Genomic DNA, 21,609 nt, shown 5'->3' with positions numbered 1-21,609 from the left:
CAACCCACACCTAAACCTCCCTCTTCCTTCTTCAACTCCCCGCTGCAGTTCTCTGCCTAATTCCTTGCCTCCCCCTAAATTGCTTCTTCCTTGGGGTTGTCTGCAGGAGATGCCTGGAAATCCTGGAGCGGATGAACGAAGACGATAAGGAGAAGTTGCAGCTGGAGCTGAAGGAGTTTGCTCTTGAGGAGGAGAGGCTGATAGAGGAGCTGGAAGGCGTGGAGCAGAAGCGGAAAACGATGGCTGAAGACTTTGAGAAGGTCAGGGCCGAGGCGGAGAGGCTGGATCACGAGGAAGCTGAGTGAGTATTCAGCTCTTGCAACCGTTAGCATCGCGAAGGCTTGCCTCTTCCTGGCTAAACCTGTTGTTGAACCCCAAATCTATGTCCACCTCTTTCCATTGCTTCCCATCCCCACTTCTGTCCAGACCACGTATGCAAGAAGTATCTCCCCTCTTCCTGAATATCTTGTGTGGGAGCCCTTTCTCTGCATCAGAGCCAGTGTGGTGTAGTGGTTAAGAGCAGTGGACTCGTAATCTGGTGAACCGGGTTCGATTCCCTGCTCCTCCACATGCAGCTGCTGGGTGACTTTGGGCCAGTCACACTTCTCTGAAGTCTCTCAGCCCCACTCACCTCATAGTGTTTCTTGTGGGGGAAGAAGGGAAAGGAGAATGTTAGCCGCTTTGAGACTCCTTCGGGTAGTGATAAAGCGGGATATCAAGTCCAAACTCTTCTCCTTCTAAACTCCCTTTCCCCCCTTCCTTATCTCTTTACTTCAGGCCTTATGCTGGCTCTATTGCATTCCATATGAGTTTTAGCCTCTTACCCATCAGGCGACTCCATTTTGAGGCTTTGCTATAGTAAGGTTCGGGTCGCGGGTGGCGCCGTGGTCTAAACTGCTGAGCCTCTTGGGCTTGCCGATCAGAAGGTCGGCGGTTCGAATCCCCGCGACGGGGTGAGCTCCCGTTGCTCAGTCCCTGCTCCTGCCCACCTAGCAGTTCAAAAGCACATCAAAGTGCAAGTAGATAAATAGGTACCACTCCGGCGGGAAGGTAAACAGCGTTTCCGTGCGCTGCTCTGGTTCGCCAGAAGCAGCTTAGTCATGCTGGCCACATAACTACACATGCTGTCTACGGATTCCCCCGCAACCCAAATTGAGCCGGGAGTGAGAGCGCCCAGCCACCTGGCCAACTGCCCACAGAAGAGAAGATATTACTTTAACAAACAAACAAACTTTTTTTAATAACATTTTTTTCTCTTTTCAAAAAAAAAAAAAGTGCCCAGATTCTTTGAAAAAACTCTAGTAACCTTATTTTAACCTCATCTTATTCCTATTAAATCTTATTCTCCCCTCCCTCCTGAGAAGAGGTCTTGTTTTCCTGCATGCCGCTGGTCCAGTTTCATTTTTGGGGAGGGGCGCTGTGTCCTGGGTCACAGGTGAGTGTAACCTTGTCTCCCTAATGCCTCTCCATCTCCCCGCAGGTACCAGAAAGAGTACAGCGAATTCAAGCGACAACAACTGGAGCTGGATGACGAACTGAAAAGTGTGGATAATCAAATGCGCTATGCCCAGATGCAGTTGGACAAGCTGAAGAAAACCAACGTGTTTAATGCCACCTTCCATATCTGGTAAGGCCAGGAGGCTGGTTAGACTGGGGGAATGCGATGGAGCAGCCGTAGCAGAATCGGGGTGGGGAGAGAAGGCCTTATTTGGCCAGACAGGTTCCCCTCCATGGCTGAATTCCAGAAGGCTTTCTGGTCAGTGTAAGAGAGAGCGACAGGTCTTAAAACTCCTTGCAGATGATGGGCCAGATGCTTGCATTCATGGTCGCAGTTAACCGGGCTGTCTGTTTTGGGTCTTTTTTTTTTGCTTTCCGAGTAACTGCTGCTGTCAGATAATATTGATAATAATAATAATAATAATAATAATAATAATAATAATAATAATAATAATTTATTTGTACCCCGCCCATCTGGCTGGGTTTCCCCAGCCACTCTGGGTGGCTTCCAACAAAGATGAAAGATACACTAAAATGTCACATATTAAAAACTTCCCTGAAGAGGGCTGCCTTAAGATGTCTTCTGAATGTCAGGTAGATGTTTATCGCTTTGACATCTGATGGGAGGGCGTTCCACAGGGCGGGCGCCACCACCAAGAAGGCCCTCTCTCTGGTTCCCTGTAACTTGGCCTCTCGCAGTGAGGGAACCGCCAGAAGGCCCTCAGAGCTGGACCTCAGTGACCGGGCAGAACAATGGGGGAGGAGACGCTCCTTCAGATATACTGGACCGAGGCCGTTTAGAGCTTTAAAGGTCAGCACCAACACTTTGAATTGTGCTCGGAAACGTACTGGGAGCCAATGTAGGTCTTTCAAGACCGGTGTTATATGGTCTCGGCGGCCGCTCCCGGTCACCAGTCTAGCTGCCGCATTCTGGATTAGTTGTAGTTTCCGGGTCACCTTCAAAGGTAGCCCCACGTAGAGCGCATTGCAGTAGTCCAAGCGGGAGATAACAAGAGCATGCACCACTCTGGCGAGACAGTCCGTGGGCAGATAGGGTCTCAGCCTGCGTACCTGATGGAGCTGGTAGACAGCTGCCCTGGACACAGATTTGACCTGTGCCTCCATGGACAGCTGTGAGTCCAAAATGACTCCCACGCTGCACACCTGGTCCTTCAGGGGCACAGTTACCCCATTCAGGACCAGAGAATCCTCCACACCTGCCCGCCTCCTGTCCCCCAAATACAGTACTTCTGTCTTGTCAGGATTCAACCTCAATCTGTTAGCTGCCAACCATCCTCCAACCGCCTCCAGATATCAATAGCCATAATGAATGAGAGGGGCTTGGCGGAGACTCTTTGTTTCTGGATATATTTATTTACTTTTGGTAAAGTTTTCTTTTATTTCATTTTATAAAACGTATATAAAACGAAGAGGACAGTGATAGCAAAGTTTGTAGAATTTGCACTTAAAACGGAAAGGGCTCAAACCCATCGCAAGAGGTGTTGAAATTTTGGGAGGTTGGATAGTTACAACGGAACGGTCCCGTTGGCGGGATGCACGTTTTTATTCTTATTTATATATGATTGTTACTTTCTCAAAATAAAATATATATATAAAAATATTAAAACAATATATCATAAAAATATAAAACAAGCGACGGAAATTAAGAGGTGAAAAACAAAGCTAGAATAGGCACGTAGAATGGGTACAGTTAGTTGCATATGGGTTAAAACAACAAGGCCCCAATAAAGACTGTCAGCTTTATCAGAAGTAGCAGTACAGTGGTACCTCGGGTTAAGTACTTAATTCGTTCTGGAGGTCCGTTCTTAACCTGAAACTGTTCTTAACCTGAGGTACCACTTTAGCTGATAGGGCCTCCCGCTGCCGCTGCACCGCCGGAGCACGATTTCTGTTCTGATCCTGAAGCAAAGTTCTTACCCCGAGGTACTATTTTTGGGTTAGCGGAGTCTGTAACCTGAAGCGTATGTAACCTGAAGCATATGTAACCCGAGGTACCACTGTAGTTGTTATTATTAATTAAACTTGTATGCAGCCCTATATCAGCAGTCTCAGGGCAGTTCACAACACAAAACGACAATATGAAAACACAGAATACATAACACAAATAAAAACAAGAAAAACCCAATAATCGCCCCCTCCCCAACACATTTTAAAAGGGCATCGGATGTCAATCGGCCAAAGGTCTGGTGAAAGAAGAACATTTTTGCCTGGCGTCTGAAGCTGTATAATAAAGTTGACATCTGAAGGCAGCCCTGCCTAGGGAAGTTTTTTATTGTTTAACGCTGTATTGTGTTTATAATATTCGGTTGGGAGCCGCCCAGAGTGGCTGGGGAAACCCAACCAGATGGTTGGGGTATAAATAATGAATTATTATTATATTATTGTAAGTTGCCAGGTGAACCTCCCTGAGGAGAACATTCCACAACCTTATTTAGTTCCAGATTTGCTAGGCTTGTGACAAAGTTCATCTTGAAAATGATGGTTCTACGGTATATATAAGCAGAGAATTCCAAATGATGTAAAATGTCTGGAGGTTGTGGTCCTTGTCGGAATCTCAAATTATCCATATTTTTATCAATTATATCCATATTCCAGAGTGTGTGGTTCCAAGTGCCAAGTGCAATATTTGGAGCAGTTACTATTTGTGCTGCCAATATCGTGTATACAGTCCTTTGAGGTTGGGCGTCATCAAAAATACTCAGTAACCTTAATTTTGCCCAACTAACAAGAGTTTCTCCAGTACAGTGGTACCTCGAGTTACATACGCTTCAGGTTACAGACTCCGCTAACCCAGAAATGGTACCTCGGGTTAATAACTTTGCTTCAGGATGAGAACAGAAATCGTGCAGCAGCAGCGGGAGGCCCCATTAGCTAAAGTGGTGCTTCAGGTTAAGAACAGTTTCAGGTTAAGAACGGACCTCCGGAACAAATTAAGTACAGTGGTACCTCGGGTTAAGAACTTAATTCGTTCCGGAGGTCTGTTCTGAACCTGAAACTGTTCTTAACCTGAAGCACCACTTTAGCTAATGGGGCCTCCTGCTGCTGCTGCGCTGCCAGAGCATGATTTCTGTTCTCATCCTGAAGCAAAGTTCTAAATCCGAGGTACTATTTCTGGGTTATTTCTGAGTCTGCAACCTGAAGCGTATGTAACCTGAAGCGTATGTAACCCGAGGTACCACTGTAATATTTATTATTTCTGTCAAAATTAAATTCCAAAAATCTTGCACCAGCTTTCCCTCCACAAATAACAATATGATTTCCCATAGCTCACCCTTATTATATTATTATTATTATTATTATTATTATTATTATTATTATTATTATTATTATTATTGTCAGGACTGCCGCTAGGTCCCAGCTCACAGAGGACCAACGCCCAGTGGATATTATATACAAAAGTCTTTATTGAAGTTTAGTTTCCATTTCCAAGCTCTGGGCGCGCAGGCCCACGTCTTAACGCTAGACCGGCTAAGTCCCCTCTGACTCACTGCTCCACCCACACCAGTTTAAGATTCTAGCCCGGCTCCACCTCTTGCGCTGCTCTTTCCTGCGTTGGGTCCTTCTGCCCTCTGGGGTTCCCTCCTTCCTGGACTCCTCTGACGCGGAGCCTCCTGAGTCTTGCCCCTCCCTCCGGCGGGCTTTAGGACCTGGCTCCCTTCCCGGGCTCCCCGCTGTGCCGCGCTCCTGTACATTTGAACTTGGCGCACGCGCCCAGCCGGTGACTTTCCTTCTGACCGTTTCCCCGCTTCCTGATGTGGGTGTTGCCAAACCTGACTCCTCTCCTCCCTCTGGTGGTGAGGACACTGGTCCCGACTCCTGGGACTCCCCCTCCCCACTGCGCTCTGGTGGAGACGCTGGCCCTGATCTCCAGCTGCTGTTCAGAGACTCCCCGCTGGCCCCTCCCTCTTGAGGTTTCTCCCTTGGAATCTCCCTTGCTCTGGCCACCGGCGCTCCCTTCTGTGAGTCCTCCGATTCGCTAGAGAGGCTTGTGGAATAACTCTGGCCACTGTCACTGCCTGCGCCCCCCTCGTACTCCTCCTCCTCACTCTCCATTTGCTCCCCCTCCTGTGTCTCTCCTTCTGAACCCCTGACAATTATTATGTCAGTTCTTGGCATTTTCTCCCCTTTCCATTGCTAAGCCTATAGGAAAGGCTGGAGCCTCTGTTACACAAACACATCTGTCTGCCCTACAGCAGCCCTTCCTTGGAATTTTCCTTTATGGGTTGCAAGCCCTTTGATCACGAGCTTCATTCCTCCAATGAAGAGGAGACTGCAGTCTTTGTGGCTGCATGCCAGAAAGCACCAGGGTTGGTATTCTGAGACATGCAGCATGGGTTGCTGGATGATGGCTGAAGATTACAACAACCAAGTACTGTATTTTTTGCTCTATAAGACGCACTGGACTATTAAGACGCACCTAGTTTTTGGAGGAGGAAAACAAGGAAAAAAAATATTCTGAATCCCAGAAGCCAGAACAGCAAGAGGAATCGCTGTGCAGCGAAAACAATGATCCCTCTTGCTGTTCTGGCTTCTGGGATAGCTGCACAGCCTGCATTCGCACACATATTTCCCCTTTTTAGGAGGGGAAAAGTGTGTCTTATAGAGCGAAAAATACGGTATTCTGCAGGTGGAATAGATTGTTCCACCAAAGTTTAGGGGGACGTTTTAGGTTCTGCTGGGTTCCTAGATAACTGGGTGTGCCTAAAAAGTTGCCTGGGAAATAACTGCACTCACACTAAGCCAGCGATGGCCAAACTTGGCCTTCCAGCTGTTTTGGGACTACAACTCCCATCATCCCTAGCTAACAGGACCAGTGGTCAGGGTTGATGGGAACTGTAGTCCCAAGCTGGAGGCACTAAGCTTTTTCTTGGCCCTCCGAGGGTTTGACTGATGAACTCTCCCTCTTGCCTGTAGGCACAGTGGACAGTTTGGCACCATAAACAACTTCCGCCTCGGCCGGCTTCCGAGTGTCCCCGTGGAGTGGAACGAGATCAACGCAGCCTGGGGGCAGACTGTGCTGCTTCTCCATGCCCTTGCCAACAAGATGGGGCTGACCTTTCAAAGGTGGGAGCAGAAATACTGGCCTCCTCCCCTTCCCATCCCCACACTCTTTTTGGCCATTGAGCCTATAGGAGCAATCAGTCTAATAAACCTATTAAAGGTAAAGGGACCCCTGACCATTAGGTCCAGTCGTGACCGTCTCTGGGGTTGCAGCGCTCATCTCACTTTATTGGCCGAGGGAGCCGGCATACAGCTGCCGGGTCATGCGGCCAGCAGGACTAAGCCGCTTCTGGCGAACCAGAGCAGCGCACGGAAGCGCCGTTTACCTTCCCGCCGGAGCGGTACCTATTTATCTACTTGCACTTTGACGTGCTTTTGAACTGCTAGGTTGGCAGGAGCTGGGACCGAGCAATGGGAGCTCACCGCTGACCTTCTGATCGGCAAGTCCTAGGCTCTGTGGTTTAACCCACAGCACCACCCACGTCCCATCCAATAAACCTGTTACTTAGATAATTAATACCGCACCTTGGAATCAAAAGGATTCTCAGTGCAACTTTCCCTTTTCCCTTGCAGGTACCGCCTTATCCCATACGGGAACCACTCTTATTTAGAGTCTCTCACAGACAAATCCAAGGTAAGAGGTTGGGCTCCATACAATCTCAGTCTTAAAACACATCAGTGTTTGGGTCTTCTAGAGTGTCCTGTCAGTTAAGGCTCAGGATACACCGGTCAGAAACCCAGAGGCCTCTAGAAATCTAGCGAAAGCATTTCAGGGAGCATTGGTGGAAACGAAGTGTTAACAGGAAGAAATTGTACTGAATTTTAAAACCAAGGTTTCCAAATTTTATATCCCGTAGTTTAGCCGTCAGTCGTATGGCAATAAGGTGGATGTTGAAAATTGGGCCAGAATTCTATTTTCACACAAAATTACTTGGTTGATAGGTTTTCCGAGTGCAGTTTGTTTTCGGTTGTTTTATTTTAAATCACATGGAGAAGATTCAAAGGGCTTGAGGAAAGGTAACTGAATAGTGTTGTTTATTGTGTAGGTAAAGGTAAAGGGACCCCTGACCGTTAGGTCCATTTGTGGCCGATTCTGGGGTTGCGGCGCTCATCTCGCTTTATTGGCTGAGGGAGCCGGTGTACAGCTTCCAGGTCATGTGGCTAGCAGGACTAAGCCGCTTCTGGCGAACCAGAGCACTGCACAGAAATGCCGTTTACCTTCCCGCTGGAGTGGTACCTATTTATCTACTTGCACTTTGACATGCTTTCGAACTGCTAGGTTGGCAGGAGCAGGGACCGAGCAATGGGAGCTCACCCCATCGTGGGGATTCGAACTGCTGACCTTCTGATCGACAAGTCCTAGGCTCTGGTTTAACGCCGTTTACCTTCCTGCCGGAGCGGTACCTATTTATATACTTGCACTTTGACGTGCTTTCGTTGGCAGGAGTTTGTAGTGATCTCTAAATCACAAGTTTGTAGACACACAACTATTTCGTGGATGACTCCAATTTTCAGCTTGGGACTACACCTGATTCTGTTTCTTTTACATTTCTTTCTTCTGATTGTTTCTGTGGAGGATTTCTATGCAATTGCATCAAACCTCAGAAGCACAGATTTCAGTTTTCCATTCAATTCTTCATTCTATACAATCAGCTTAATTCAACTCTAGTGAGCTTCTAGGAAAAGGGAGCTTTTTTTGGGGGGGTGCACCTCTATGCACCATAGCACATGGCTGAAATAATGGGCAAGGGTCCCCTAAGCAAAACTTAATGGGACTTTGATATAGGATTGGGTTGAAATAACTGAAAAGTACATCTTATTTTCCCAAATTCAGTGTGTGGCTCCCTTGAGGGAGCAGGCCCTGCTCTTTATCTGCATTTGAGAATGTCACATAAGCTCTTTGTGATTCTGGAATATTTTTCTCTAAAATATTATTACTGAATATGAAATTCGTAATAGGTAACAACTGCTCCCCACTAGAGTAAAGCACTTCTCTCGCTTGTTGGTTCTCGCTGCCCTAGACTTGGCTAAGGAAACAATTGTGGCAGAATGACACTGAGACTGGCTACAGTCCCGTGGGGTATATGGTGGAATTGAATCAAGGATGGCGTGTCCCCAATTTCCTGGAAAAACAAAGCCACCCCCTAAAGGTCTTGGGGCAGCTGCAGAGTAATTCCCTTTGTTTCTGGTGTAAGCGTTTGTGTCTTCAAGGAGCTGCCCCTTTACTGTTCAGGAGGATTGCGGTTTTTCTGGGACAACAAGTTTGACCATGCCATGGTGGCATTCCTGGATTGTGTGCAACAGTTCAAAGAGGAAGTGGAAAAGGGCGAGACCCGCTTCTGTTTGCCTTACAGGTAATAAAAAAATCACTGCATCAGAAAGACATGGGTTTCTCTGGACAATAGTTATCTACTAAAACTGACTAGTGAGATATCTGGGACAAATGAATGTATGTATGCATTCATGCTAGCACAATTAACTTAAGGATTTCACTGACACAGGCTGATTTGTGATTAGCATTTGGCATAGGGCATTAAAAATGGAATGTGGCAACAATTGTCCATGAATGTATTGGTGGACAACAGAGCCACCACGATTAGAGGGCATCAGAGCTGTGAGTTGCCCTAGCTTGGGGATGGAGAACCTCCCAGGGTTGCTGGGCTCCCAACTCCCATCAGCTCCACAGCCAGTAATGGGCAGTGGTCAGGAATTCTTGGAAATGTAGTCCGACAAATATCTGGAGGGCCTTGAGTATTCAATGTAGCCATTGCTAGAAACGGCGCTGGAGCAGATGGTCCTCTAGTGTCCTCTAGTGTGATAATTTGTGTGATCTTAAAAGGATACTGACCCTATTTTTTGCAAGGCAAGATGGGCAAAGCCTAGCAGCAGCCCACCTGGAGCATTTTTTTGCTCTATTAGGTTTGGCTTCTGCTTGTTTTGTTCACAACCTTTCTGGGACTTGCCAGGCCAGTAATTTTGCACAGTCTCAAGTTATGACTGCAGCAGCTTGCAATACAGTAGTAGTAAAACATTTTTGTCTGGTCTCATCAACTTACAATGACTGTTGACTTATGAAGGCCCCTGCAAGGTGTGAGGCTGGGTTCCTGTGTTGTTAAAAAGAGGCGTCATGGCAGGGGCAATGTCTTCTAACCACTGTTGTATGCTGCAAGCATACTCCATTCTGCCTACTTAACCCTGCTTTAGAGCTCCCCACTTTGTTCTCATAACCACTTTCACCACCTGCAACATCATTAGAGTATTGTCTACCAGGCCGTGGGAATCCTCTAAAACCAAATGCATCTCTGTTTAGGTTCACAAGGGCAGGTGTCCCGCCGCGTTGCCCACTTTTTTCATTCTAGCCAAGCCTGCTTGGGTGACCTTTATTTGAAATAAAAAGCAAGGTTTTAAGTGCTGTGGTAAAAAAGGGGAGGGCAGGGCTGTTGTCTCAGCAGGAGCCTTGACATCACCCATGCATTTTACAATCAGTAAATTAACAGTATTGCAGAAAAGCAGGGGGCTTGCTCTGTTGACAAACTCGAGGTTTGTGATGGTGCCAGCTGCCAGGAGTTTCAGCTTTGGAGCCTGACCAGAATTTGTGTTTCTCCACTGCAGAATGGATGTGGAGAAGGGCAAGATTGAAGACACAGGTGGAAGCGGCGGGTCCTACTCCATAAAGACTCAGTTTAACTCGGAGGAGCAGTGGACAAAAGCACTCAAGTTCATGCTGACGAACCTGAAGTGGGGTCTAGCCTGGGTCTCTTCCCAGTTCTACAACAAATGACTCTTGTAAGAGAGGAGGACTCCATCCCATAATGTGTCTGTAGTTTGTTTCAAAGATACCCAAAACAGGACTTGGCCTGTGATATCAGTACATCACCACCTTACAAGACCAAAAAACTGCAAAGCACTTTTGTCTTAAAATGTCATTGTCGGGTAATATGAAGCAAAACGGCTCGACAGCATGGTTGGATTTCTGTCGCGGCACAGCCTGCTGCTGCTTTGGGGGAAAGAAGCGAACCGGGTCCTGGATAGTTAGGGGGGACCCACGTACGGCAGTAAAAAGAGACCTGCTTGAGGAGCTCTTAACAGCTTTCAGACTGGAGGAGTACTAAGCTATAACATTATTAGAATCGCAGTTTGGTTGCTACACTAAGATGCCCTAGGAAATGCAAGAATAAATAAAAGCCGTTTGTATTCCGGAAGAACACAGCATCCTTATTTATCATGAGCTGCCATTTAATGTTTCTTCTTCCCTTGTGAATGAGTTCATCCACTTACACTCAGAAGAAACATTCTTCTCCTGTTGCGGCAGCACGCACATCTCAGGGTCTGCCCTCAGGAGCCATGCTTCTTCTCCAGAGTTGTAACTGTGCAAGGCATCAATGGTCGTAGGCCTAAGGCCCCTTTTAAGTGTCCACTTTAAGTGCCTGCCCCAGGCCTTCTCAAAGGGTACGGTAACAGGACAAAAGCCTCTGAGGTAAGCATTAACATTTAAATATAACTGGTTGCCTTGTTTCTTTGGAGCACAACCATCTCTTTGAGAGCCCCAAATGAAGTGTGGCAGCATGCTGTTTGGAGGGCAGGGGATGAAGGTGGAAGAAACTAGTCGTCGCCCACGCTGTGCTTCAGAATTGCGTAGACTGCCTCAACAATGTCTTGCCGACCAATGCCTGTGGTGTCGCTGAGGTATTCCGCAACCTGTCAAAAGAAATAGGGCAAGGTTAAGACGGTGCATGGATACCTGGTGTTAGAGGTATCGGTTGGTTGCTCGAGAGCAAACAGGCAATATGCTTCAATAGTCTGTTTTAAAACTTTCTTATCGGTGATAAAAACCTTTAGAATGCAGAGCGCCTCTATTCCGTGTCTTGCTCATTCACTGGCAGAATCTGAGTGGGCGGTGCTTAAACCTTCCCCAGCAGAGTAGTTTCTTGACGCCCAGTCTGCGCCTCCCCTCTCTGTGCGGAGGCCTACTGCGCAAGGAAGGCGTGGGTAACGGGGGACCTCTCTCCTCCCCGCTTTGCTCAAGCAAGGTGTCCTGGCACTGCCTCGCCTCCTCCGAGCCCTGCGCCTCCTCTTCACTAGAGGCGTGGCTACCTTCCTCCGCTGAGGAAGTGCTGCTTCCCACGATCTTTGGGGGCTCTCTGTAATCCATCCAGCTTTTCCCCTCTCCCCCCTGAGCCGATGGCAGTTCCCTGACACCTGGCAAGGAAGTTGGCAAGCGTCGGGGGTGTATGGAAAAGAATGGAATCCACTCCATCACCCCTGGGTTCCCACACCTTGTAGCCCCGTGGCAGTTTCGTGGCTAAGCCACAAAAGTGTAAGTACCTGATTCAAGCCCTCGGGATTCAGGAGGAAAGTGCTTGCCCCAATGACTCCGACAGCCAATAGCATGAGATCTTCTTTTACTGGCAGAAACTTCGCCCTGTCCAGTTGAAGCAAGAAGGTAAGACAAGGTGTGGCATTGCACGCCACTAATACTGTAGCAGGAAGACTCATCGGGCTGGAGAAGCTGCGTTCTACTGCCACTCCACCGGACCCAGCCTGAGACCTTTTTTTTGGCGGCCCTCGGTAACATTTGACGCCCCTCCCCGCAGAGGCACTGGGCTTTGGGAAGGAGGTGTGAGGGCTCTTGACAAGAGTCCTAGAGTCCTTCCCCAAACCCAGCATCTCGCCCGGCTTTGGGAGGGCTGGTGAGGGGCATAACATTTTGGACTCGCTCTCCTACCCCGTGTGACAAGGCAGTGTGTGGCCCATGGGTTCCCTGTCAAAGCACTCTTGTGGCCCACTTGGTATGAAAGGTTAGATCACCCTGTTCTAGGGTATTGGGAATTGTCAGAATTCCACACCAAAGTCTAAAAGGAGGAGTTATTTCCTTACAAATAAACATGGCACCAGAGGATTTTTTTTTAGGGGGGGGGGGGGAGCTACCACCATCTAAAAAGGAGAATGTGCGGCTATCCACAAGCTAAAAACACACACAAAGAAGTCACTTTATGGTATCCTTGCATGTGACTGAGCCAGTGGCAATATTACCACATCCTGTCTGCACATAATGGGAGAACAGTAAACCTCTTTGGTGTTTTCTTTCCTTCCTAAAAAAAATACAAAAGTTCACAGACATTCTGCCACTGGAGATAAGTGCACCAGTGTTGGAGGGGGCAGGAGAGAATCTGTTTTTAGATTTTAAGAAGGACATGGTAGGCAATGCTGTGGGAGGTGGGGGGAGAAAGGGCAAATTTCTATTGCTTTTCATACATTTATTTGGTTAACTGAGTACATGAGTTGTCTTTTGCTTGAGTAGCGTAGCAGGGAAGTGCTTATAGAAGTCTAAAACAGAGTTTTTCAAAAGGTCACGGAACGGTATAGGAGAAGGATGTATCGTTTATGTCCTAGGTCAGTGGTTTTCAACCAGTGTGCTGTGGCACCCTGGGGTGCCTTGAATGATGGTCAAGGGTGCCACGGGCAACACTAGCCTCTGTCCTCATTTCCTTCCTCCCTCTTCTGATGCCTTCTCACATCTCTGCTTCCAAAAGGCTTGCAGAGTTGTTTCTTGCAGCAGCCCTGGCTACAATATCCACAGACGAATGGTGCCTCGGGCTGGTCAAGGGGTGCTGGGTGGCAGGAGCTGAGGCAGCCTTGGAGTAAGCAAGCAAGTGGGTTAGGGAGTCCAGCCAGCTAGTCTGCCAGCCCTTGCGATTAGGAATGGACAGACAAGTCCCAGGCCCCTGTGGGGCACCTCTCTTTGGGGCAGCAGGGGCAGCTCAGAGACCAGGGGCGGCAGCCCAGAGGACTCCCCAGGAGAGGAGGCTAAGGGAACACTCCACAAGGGAGGGTATTTGAAAAAGGGTGAGAGGGTGGCAGCTCTGCAGGCAAGGAGTGACATAACTGGGCTCCTGAGAACGTAGTTGGCCAAGGGAGCCATGGATTCAAAAAGGTTGAAAACCACTGTCCTAGGCAATATTCAGTAGATGCCCACAACACTTATGCAGCCACATCCCATAAACCACACCAGCAGAGTGGGTGTATTTTCTCAGCCACAATGTAATGTGTTACAGGTGCTATGAAAATGCATTATCCTTGCAACCAAAGATGTTTCTGTTGAGGAAAAACACATATCCAATGAGACATTTTTAGAACCAATTCTGTAGAAAAGGCCCTAAAAATGCATCTTTGTTATATAAAGGGAGGCAATAAAAGATCCAGAGTACCGTATTTTTTGCTCTATAAGACTCACTTTTTCCCTCCTAAAAAGTAAGAGGAAATTTGTGTGCATCTTATGGAGCGAATGCAGGCTGCGCAGCTATCCCAGAAGCCAGAACAGCAAGAGGGATTGCTGCTTTCACTGCGCAGCGATCCCTCTTGCTGTTCTGGCTTCTGAGATTCAGAATTTTTTTTCTTCTTGTTTTCCTCCTCCAAAAACTAGGTGCGTCTTGTGGTCTGGTGCGTCTTATAGAGTGAAAAATACGGTATATCTTGCAACAGAGGACCATCACATGCCGTTTTCAGACTAATTACTTGTAAGAAGTAGTTTGAAACTCACTCTGGAATAACACTTTTGAAAGGTTTCTGTGAAAAAATATGATACAATTCTCTGGTCATTCTAAGGGACTTGTGTAATGCTGGGGCTCTAGCAGCTATTGCCTGATGGTCCATTTCAACCACGTCGATACTTTTTATTGTGCAAGCCGCCCTTAATGGTGATGCAGATCCCCCCCCCCTTTTTTTAAGCCACAGCTGTACAGAGTGGTGTTCTGTGTTTCCCTTTAACCTTTGTGCGTGTGTGTGTGGCACTTTCACAAGGCTTTTTTTCTACTTCTGGAGCTGTAAGAATAGAACATTGCTCATCCGCTGTCTACAGCTGAACCATGTCTCCTTTCAGCAACTTATCCAAATAGGACATTTTTAGCCTGGGTTAGAAAATACCAGCCTTCCCATCCCTGCTGATTGCCACACTGTATTTAAAGGATACCTTACAGTAGACATCGAGAGCTGTGCATGCTGTGCTGTTGCCAAATTTTGTGAAGTCAGGCTCCATCCCATGTGCATTGCTTACAAACAGGCCTCTGTTAAGGTGTGTTGCCTGGAAAGTGACTCAGATTTTCTTGGTCTGTAAAGAGCTCTCTGCTCTTTGTGCTGCTTCAAGAGACATAGTGGAGTCTGGAAGTGCCTTGGGCCAGTCACCAGCCATTGATGTAGCCAAGGGGGGCAGCTGTCCCCCCCAATCAATAAAAATCTGAGGTTCTGCCCCCCCCCCCACAAAAGCTTCCCCCTTACCAGAATGAATTCATTTCTAGCTTGCCACTTCCCAGAACTTACAACTGGAGCTCATTCGGAGAGGAGTTTTTAATCGAAGTCTTCAGCAAGGTGTCATAAACGCTGCTCCGCAAGAGGTGCGTTAAAGCCAGCAAATGTCTGCACATTTCAAGCAGCTGTTTTGTGGGCAGCATGTAGCCATTGTACCCTAATCATGAGAAATAACAGAAGGCAGCAGAAGCTGCAGTTAGGTTTCTGTCTGGAACCAGAATCTACAAACATATGTCTTGACTACCCCTTTGGACAATTTAGGGCAGTGGCGTAGCGTGGGTTGTCAGCACCCGGGGCAAGGCAAATACCATATTTTTCGTCCCATAGGACGCTCCGTTCCATAGGACGCACCTAGTTTTTTGGGGGGGAAATAAAGGAAAAAATTTTTCCCTTTATTTCCCCCCCAAAAGCAGGTCGGGGAAACCAAACCAGGTCGAGGAAGGGCGCTGCACCTCCCTGAGCTTGTGGGGCTGGCTGATGTCTGCCTCAGGCGGCAGGCTGCTATCCGCAGCGTGGGGAGCCCTGCGGGGAACCCCTGCAGGGCTCCCCACACTGCGGATGTCTGTCCGGCGCGCGGGGCGCTCTGCTTCAGGGCGCCCCACCCGCTGGGAGGCAGGCTGCTATCTGCAGCGTGGGGAACCCTGCGGGGAACCCCTGCAGGGCTCCCCACACTGCGGATGTCTGTCCGGCGCGCGGGGTGCTCTGCTTCAGGGCGCCCCACCCACCGGGAGGCAGGCTGCTATCCGCAGCGTGGGGAACCCTGCGGGGAACCCCTGCAGGGCTCCCCACGCTGCGGATGTCTGTCCGGCGCGCGGGGCGCTCTGCTTCAGGGCGCCCCACCCGCCGGGAGGCAGGCTGCTATCCGCAGCGTGGGGAACCCTGCGGGGAACCCCTGCAGGACTCCCCACGCTGCGGATGTCTGTCCGGCGCGCGGAGCGCTCTGCTTCAGGGCGCCCGACGCTCCGGGAAGCAGGCTGCTATCCGCAGCCTAGACAGCCCTGCCGGACCTCCTGCAGGGCTGCCCGGGCTGCGGATGCGCTCCCGAAGCGCCGGGCGCTCTGCTTTAGGGCGCCCGACGCTCCGGGAAGCAGGCTGCTATCCGCAGCCTAGACATCCCTGCCGGACCTCCTGCAGGGCTGCCCGGGCTGCGGATGCGCTCCCGAAGCGCCGGGCGCTCTGCTTTCAGGGCGCCCGACGCTCCAGGAAGCAGGCTGCTATCCGCAGCCTAGACAGCCCTGCCGGACCTCCTGCAGGGCTGCCCAGGCTGCGGATGCGCTCCCGAAGCGCCGGGCGCTCTGCTTTCAGGGCGCCCGACGCTCCAGGAAGCAGGCTGCTATCCGCAGCCTAGACAGCCCTGCCGGACCTCCTGCAGGGCTGCCCAGGCTGCGGATGCGCTCCCGAAGCGCCGGGCGCTCTGCTTTCAGGGCGCCCGACGCTCCAGGAAGCAGGCTGCTATCCGCAGCCTAGACATCCCTGCCTGACCTCCTGCAGGGCTGCCCAGGCTGCGGATGTCTTCCTGAAGCCTGGAGAGCGAGAGGGGTCGGTGCGCACCCACCCCTCTCGCTCTCCAAGCTTCAGCGAAAGCCTACATTCGCCCCATAGGACGCACCCAGATTTCCCCTTCATTTTTGGAGGGGAAAAAGTGTGTCTTATGGGGTGAAAAATACGGTAATTTGCGCCCCCTAACCCGTGGATTTTAGCACTCGAGTCTCTTCCGCGCGCCCCCCAGATGTTGCGCCTGGTGCGGCGGCCCCCCCTGCACCCCCCACACTACACCACTGATTTAGGGTAGATGCGTGGACCTACAGGAGATGCCTTCTAGTAGTTCACCACACCCTTCTTCCTTATGTGGCCAAACTATTGTAGGATTTGTTGCCTCGGTTTCAGCGCCTTCATTTTTGTAGACTTTCCCCAAAAACCTAAAGCCAAAAAGGTACTGCTCTGTCTGGAATAGCTTACAAGGTAAAGGTAGCAAGGGGAACAAACTGAATGTGTGTTCAGGCTAGATCTAGCAACAAATTCAAAAGATACAGTTATTCTGTTGCGGCAAAAAAATGGCCTTTCCCCCTTCTTCTGATTAACAGCAACTCCTTTAAAGTGGAGCTGTTCAGAATGGGACTTGCTGCAGAATGGGAACACTGCAAGTTGATCCAAGTATTCATTTCCCTGAAACAAGGAGCCCAATATGCCAGAAGAAGCTTAAGCGAATAGATTTCGAGACATACCCTTATTCTTCCACTGCTCTGTACACTAGAAAAAAATGCCCTGTTAAGGGTTCCCTAGAGCTGCTTGCTGCTCAAAGAAGATGAGTGGGGACCGTGACTTATTTTTACCTCCTTAGCTAAAGCTTGCCCAATGTTATGTCTTGTTCTTGACCCTTACCTAAAACCTCCAGCAGCATTTCAACATAAGCAAAAGGGGCTGGAAAATTGATTTTGAAATGCAGAGCCTTCAAAATGGCCAGTTCAGATTCCAGTAGTTCTTCTGTGGTATAGGAGAAGCCCAAAGACTTCAGAAACCTCAGAACCACGTTGTTATTCACTATCTGTACGAAGACAGAAATGTGACCATTACTCTCAAAATGCCAACTTTACTTCTGTCTACCACGACCGGGTGCTAAAGGAGTTCTGTTGTCTATTTATTGCAACACACACTTTGCATTAAAATGACATTTCAAGCTATGGGGGCTGCAAAGGGAGCTGCAGAAGGGCGGGGGAGGCAGGACAGCTTGTTCTATGAGCAGAACTTTGGTAGCAGGTCTTAAAACAAGACCCCGTATTTTAAAAATACATACAAATCTCTATAAACGTGTAAAGAAAACCTTCCCCAAACTCTGTTCATATTGTTTTTTCCAATAATATAAAAGGTGTCCCACCCCCTTCAGCTACAAGTTGATAATTGTGAAAGCCTCATAATGCTATATAGCTATTAGCCATTTTTAATATAGCTACTTGCAGACGCAGGTGGCGCCGTGGGTTAAACCACAGAGCCTAGCACTTGCCGATCAGAAGGTCGGCGGTTCGAATCCCCACGACGGGGTGAGCTCCCGTTGCTCGGTCCCTGCTCCTGCCAACCTAGCAGTTCAAAAGCACGTCTGGCGGGAAGGTAAACGGTGTTTCCGTGCGCTGCTCTGGTTCGCGAGAAGCGGCTTAGTCATGCTGGCCACATGACCCGGAAGCTGTACGCCGGCTCCCTCGGCCAATAAAGTGAGATGAGCACGCAACCCCAGAGTCAGTCACGACTGGACCTAATGGTCAGGGGTCCCTTTACCTTTACTTGCAGAGTACATCTGGTTTTGCAACCAATAACTTCCATTTTCATTTATTGGGCAGACATTACTGTAACATTGCTCTAAAAAAAAATACTGTCTTAACATTCCCTCCCACAGAATGGCTCTGGGATGGTGCATAAAGGGAGCAAAGATTATGTCAAAATATGTAAGGGCACTTCCTGAATCTTCTTACACTATAATGGAAGGAGAGCTTGCTGGCAAGCTGGATGCAAGAGACCAGACGCAGCACATATGTGCTCTCAATCTGCTGTTTCACGGAGGCCCACTTGCTGTCTTCCTCCTTTGCTCTCGTGAGATGAGAAGCCTCTTTAATGAGTGTAAGCATGAACCTAGGAAAGTACAAGGATAAAAAATCTGGTTAAAAGGAAAATGAAGCAAGGCTGGCAGTACCTGTAAACCTTGCTCTCTACAACACCCTAGAATCAAAGGTGCTTGCTTAGATCTGTGTCAGGGAGTTAAAGCAGCTTGAGGAGTCCTGAAAGGGAAATTGCAAGGTGCTTGCTTGCTGCAGATACCTGGCAGTGACGGACTATGTGTGAAACAGTGTGAAAAGCCCTCTACTCTTGCTCTACTGTCCCAGGAGCGGTGAATTGCCCCACAAACACGTCCTTGGGATTCCAGATCCCTCCAGCTTCTTTCTGCTACTGTGTACCTAAACAGAAAGTGTTTGCCCGCCAGGATGGGCCCCTTGGCAGTCACTTCGAGCAGAAAAGAAAACTGCAAATGCCTGGTGGGCCTGATGTGACTAGCCAGCAGCACACCGAGGAAGAAGGTTGTGACATCTTGCAATTGCCTTCCCCTTAAACTCTTGCATTTATGACTAATGGAAGGTGTTTCTTACATTACATTTGCAGGCAGAGTCTGTACAGCTTGGGCCTTCGGCTCCTCACTCCTGCTCTAAATTAATACCTGTGGTAGCCATTTTAAAAAGGATTTTATAAATATATATACATATATATATATATGGAGCATGTAAAGGTCTAGTCATCACTCGGAGATGATAACATGGTTGTCCGAAAGCTACACCTCAAAGGTGTAGAATATATATAATGTTATCTTCTCTCAAGGTGGGCAGAACAAATCAATACCTTTCAAATATTTCTATGGCTTGGTATCTTGCTGATTCAGTCAGGCTCCATTTTTCGGACAGAAGAAACACAAATTCTGTCAAAAAAATAAATAAAGGGTGAGAGGTGGGGGATCCTCAGAATCATAACTGCAGGTTCTTTTGGCATGTCAGCCTACTGAATTTGCCAAGCTCAGTTCTCACCCACGATCTGTGTCTCTTTAAAGCAACCTGCCTCTTCGCACAGTTCGCTCAGGTACTGCTCATTCTCCCTGGCCATGTGGAGCAAAGCATCTTGGATAACTCCGCCGGCCACTGCTCCAAAGATAGGCTCCGAAGAATGGTACCTGGACGCCACCTTTGTGGGTGAGCCCATTGGAAGAGTTCTGCCAAGGAGGAAAGAGCAGTTCAACACCCACCATTTTAATTTGTATAATTTCCTTACTTTCTCTAGAACTGTTGTCTTTCCCCTCTCCCTTCTCTGCCCATGCCTTTTTATTGCCTCTCTCGAAATGAAGGGTTCTGGAACTTCATGTTGCAATCTACTAGTTAAATACTTAGGACTGAAAACAATATAGGGCAAGCAGCTACATTTTGCTATGAAACCAGGAGAGGAAATCTTGAATTGTCTTCCACACTAAAAACACAATCCTATGCATATTTACTCAGATGTTACGGCCCACTGTTCAGTGGGACCCAATGCTATACGCATGTTGGCTGAAGTTTGCCAATGTGGTGCTTATGGGCACAATGGCACCCAGAAGGCCTTCCCCCTGATGCCCACAAAACCTCTGACCCACCCATTGAAGGAAGAAGTTGGAAAAGCAGTGCCTTTCCCCCACTTCCTCTTTCAGCGCTATGTGATTTTCAGCGCTCAGTTTAGGGATACTCTCATTTTGACTCAAGAAAATCACCATTTTATAGTTCATATTGGGGAAAATAAATACAGCAAATGGACAAAAGTACAAAGATTCACAAAATGTTTAGGGGTATGTATTCCCGCCCCCCAAAAAAGCACTGCATTTAGGCATTAAGCGAAAACATCCCTCTATAACCAGGTCTTTAACTATTTGTAGCCACAAAATACATTGGGACATTCGTAATGTATTTTGTTTTCCTCTTGGTTTTAATGTATCAACATGCAGGGTTTTGTTTTGTTTTTTTGTCTGTTTGCAAAACAGGCTTTGGGTCACCTCAGGCAAGACAAAAGCGACTAACAAAATCAACGAACGAACCGAATGGTGTGCAAGTGTGTGTGTGTGTGTGTGTGAGAGAGAGAGAGAGAGAGAGGTGGCTTACGTAAAAACCCCCCGCCAAATCAAGAGTATCTGTTTTAATCCTACTGGCTATTGAGTTCTTCCCAGACCCCAAATGTGTGTGTGCAACAATCTCTATCTGGCTGCCTGGGCCCAGGAAATGGCTGCCACTGACCCAGGAAATGGGAGAGAGAAACACAGCACTCTCTCTCAAAAAACAACAACACACGTCCACTGAGCCACCATCCCAAAAGCCGGCGGGCCCTTGGGGACTCCCTTCCGAATGAACACGCCTAGATATAGGACTGAGGGGTTGGGGTTGCCGCCACGCGCCGCCCATCTGCCATCTCCAGAGACCCAATGTGGCATAGGCGTTAGTGTTGGACTATGGCCTGGGAGACAAGGGTTCGAATCCACACTCACTGGGTGACCTTGAGCCAGTCACCATCCATGGGTGTAACCAGGGGGGACAGAGGGGCAGCTGTCGCCCCCAATCAATAAAAATCTGAGGTTATGCCCCCTCTAACAAAAGCCTGGCCCCCAACAAAGGCATGCCCCACCCCTAACAAAAACCCTGGCCATGCCCATGTCACCCTCTCTTAGCCTAATCTATTATGTTATTGTTCCTTCAATTTAAATTAAATAAATAAATTAAATAACATAAATATTATGTTATTGTTCCTTAAATTTGTATACTGCCCCATACCCGGAAGTCTCAGGGTGGTTTGCAACATAAAATTCACTATGCACACACACACACACACACACAAACTATATATAGTAATATTTTTTTTTTAAAAAAGCCAATCATCCCCCTTTTCTCCTCCTTCTCAAGGTTGTTGTGATGATGAAACGGGCAGGAGGAGAACCATGTACGCCACCTTGAGCTTCCTAGGAAGATAAAAGTGGCATAGAAATGCAATAATAAATAATGGCAGCAATAATAACAACAACAACAACAACAACAACAACAACAACAACAACAACATAGTACTGTACTAATGTAATTATATACATAATCTCTCCTATTTCGTTTCTCAGGAATAGGTTCCCCCCCGCAACACCACACAGTTGCTCCTCCGAAATTAACCGTCCCCAGACACGCACACTCATACACACGCGCGCGCACACGCGTGTCCAAAGCCGCCCTGAGCCCGCGCCCGCCCTCGTCA

At 48.4% G+C, this 21,609-nt stretch overlaps 2 protein-coding genes across 7 annotated transcripts in view; one reads left to right on the top strand and one right to left on the bottom strand.

The window, feature by feature from the left end:
* Positions 1-10,724, top strand: part of BECN1 (beclin 1) — a 24,482-nt gene extending 13,758 nt beyond the window's left edge. Inside the window, exons 7-12 of one of the 4 annotated variants that reach the window (XR_014557473.1) lie at positions 107-301; positions 1,481-1,627; positions 6,433-6,582; positions 7,093-7,153; positions 8,715-8,873; positions 10,132-10,269. Coding sequence is in view for 2 of the 4 variants with exons in the window: in XM_083709623.1 (XP_083565749.1) it covers positions 107-301; positions 1,481-1,627; positions 6,433-6,582; positions 7,093-7,153; positions 8,731-8,873; positions 10,132-10,300 (865 nt within the window). In the remaining 2 variants the exon portion in view is untranslated. The other 3 variants (XM_083709623.1, XM_083709624.1, XR_014557474.1) reach the window with 3 other exon arrangements.
* CNTD1 (cyclin N-terminal domain containing 1) lies at positions 9,960-21,609 on the bottom strand. 3 transcript variants are annotated; one of them, XM_083709797.1, is made up of 8 exons: positions 21,545-21,609; positions 19,386-19,567; positions 19,204-19,279; positions 18,288-18,444; positions 17,206-17,368; positions 14,836-14,980; positions 11,845-11,941; positions 9,960-11,217 (listed from the first exon to the last, which is right to left on the bottom strand). In XM_083709797.1, exons 2-8 carry the CDS (start codon positions 19,555-19,557, stop codon positions 11,122-11,124), a joined length of 906 nt encoding a protein of 301 aa, XP_083565923.1. In that variant the 5' UTR covers positions 19,558-19,567; positions 21,545-21,609; the 3' UTR covers positions 9,960-11,121. The 3 variants fall into 3 exon arrangements, with proteins under 3 accessions (XP_083565923.1, XP_083565922.1, XP_083565924.1); XM_083709796.1 differs by having other exon boundaries at positions 21,453-21,605; XM_083709798.1 differs by lacking the exon at positions 21,545-21,609 and adding an exon at positions 21,437-21,519.

This window comes from Podarcis gaigeae (assembly GCF_964106915.1).
Source record: "Podarcis gaigeae genome assembly, chromosome: 13".
NCBI classification, from domain to species: domain Eukaryota; kingdom Metazoa; phylum Chordata; class Lepidosauria; order Squamata; family Lacertidae; genus Podarcis; species Podarcis gaigeae.
The sequence above is the reverse complement of the archived record's forward strand: the minus strand, read 5'-3'. Positions and strand labels throughout refer to the sequence as shown.

Coding starts and splice junctions, on each gene's coding strand:
- CNTD1 (XM_083709796.1), bottom strand. CDS start 21,550: ATGAGTGTGCGTGTCTGGGGACGGTTAATTTCGGAGGAGCAACTGTGT. Junction 19,280..19,385: donor TAAAGAGACACAGATCGTGG/GTGAGAACTGAG, acceptor TTTTTTTGACAG/AATTTGTGTTTCTTCTGTCC. Junction 11,218..11,844: donor ATCCCGAGGGCTTGAATCAG/GTACTTACACTT, acceptor TTCTTTTGACAG/GTTGCGGAATACCTCAGCGA.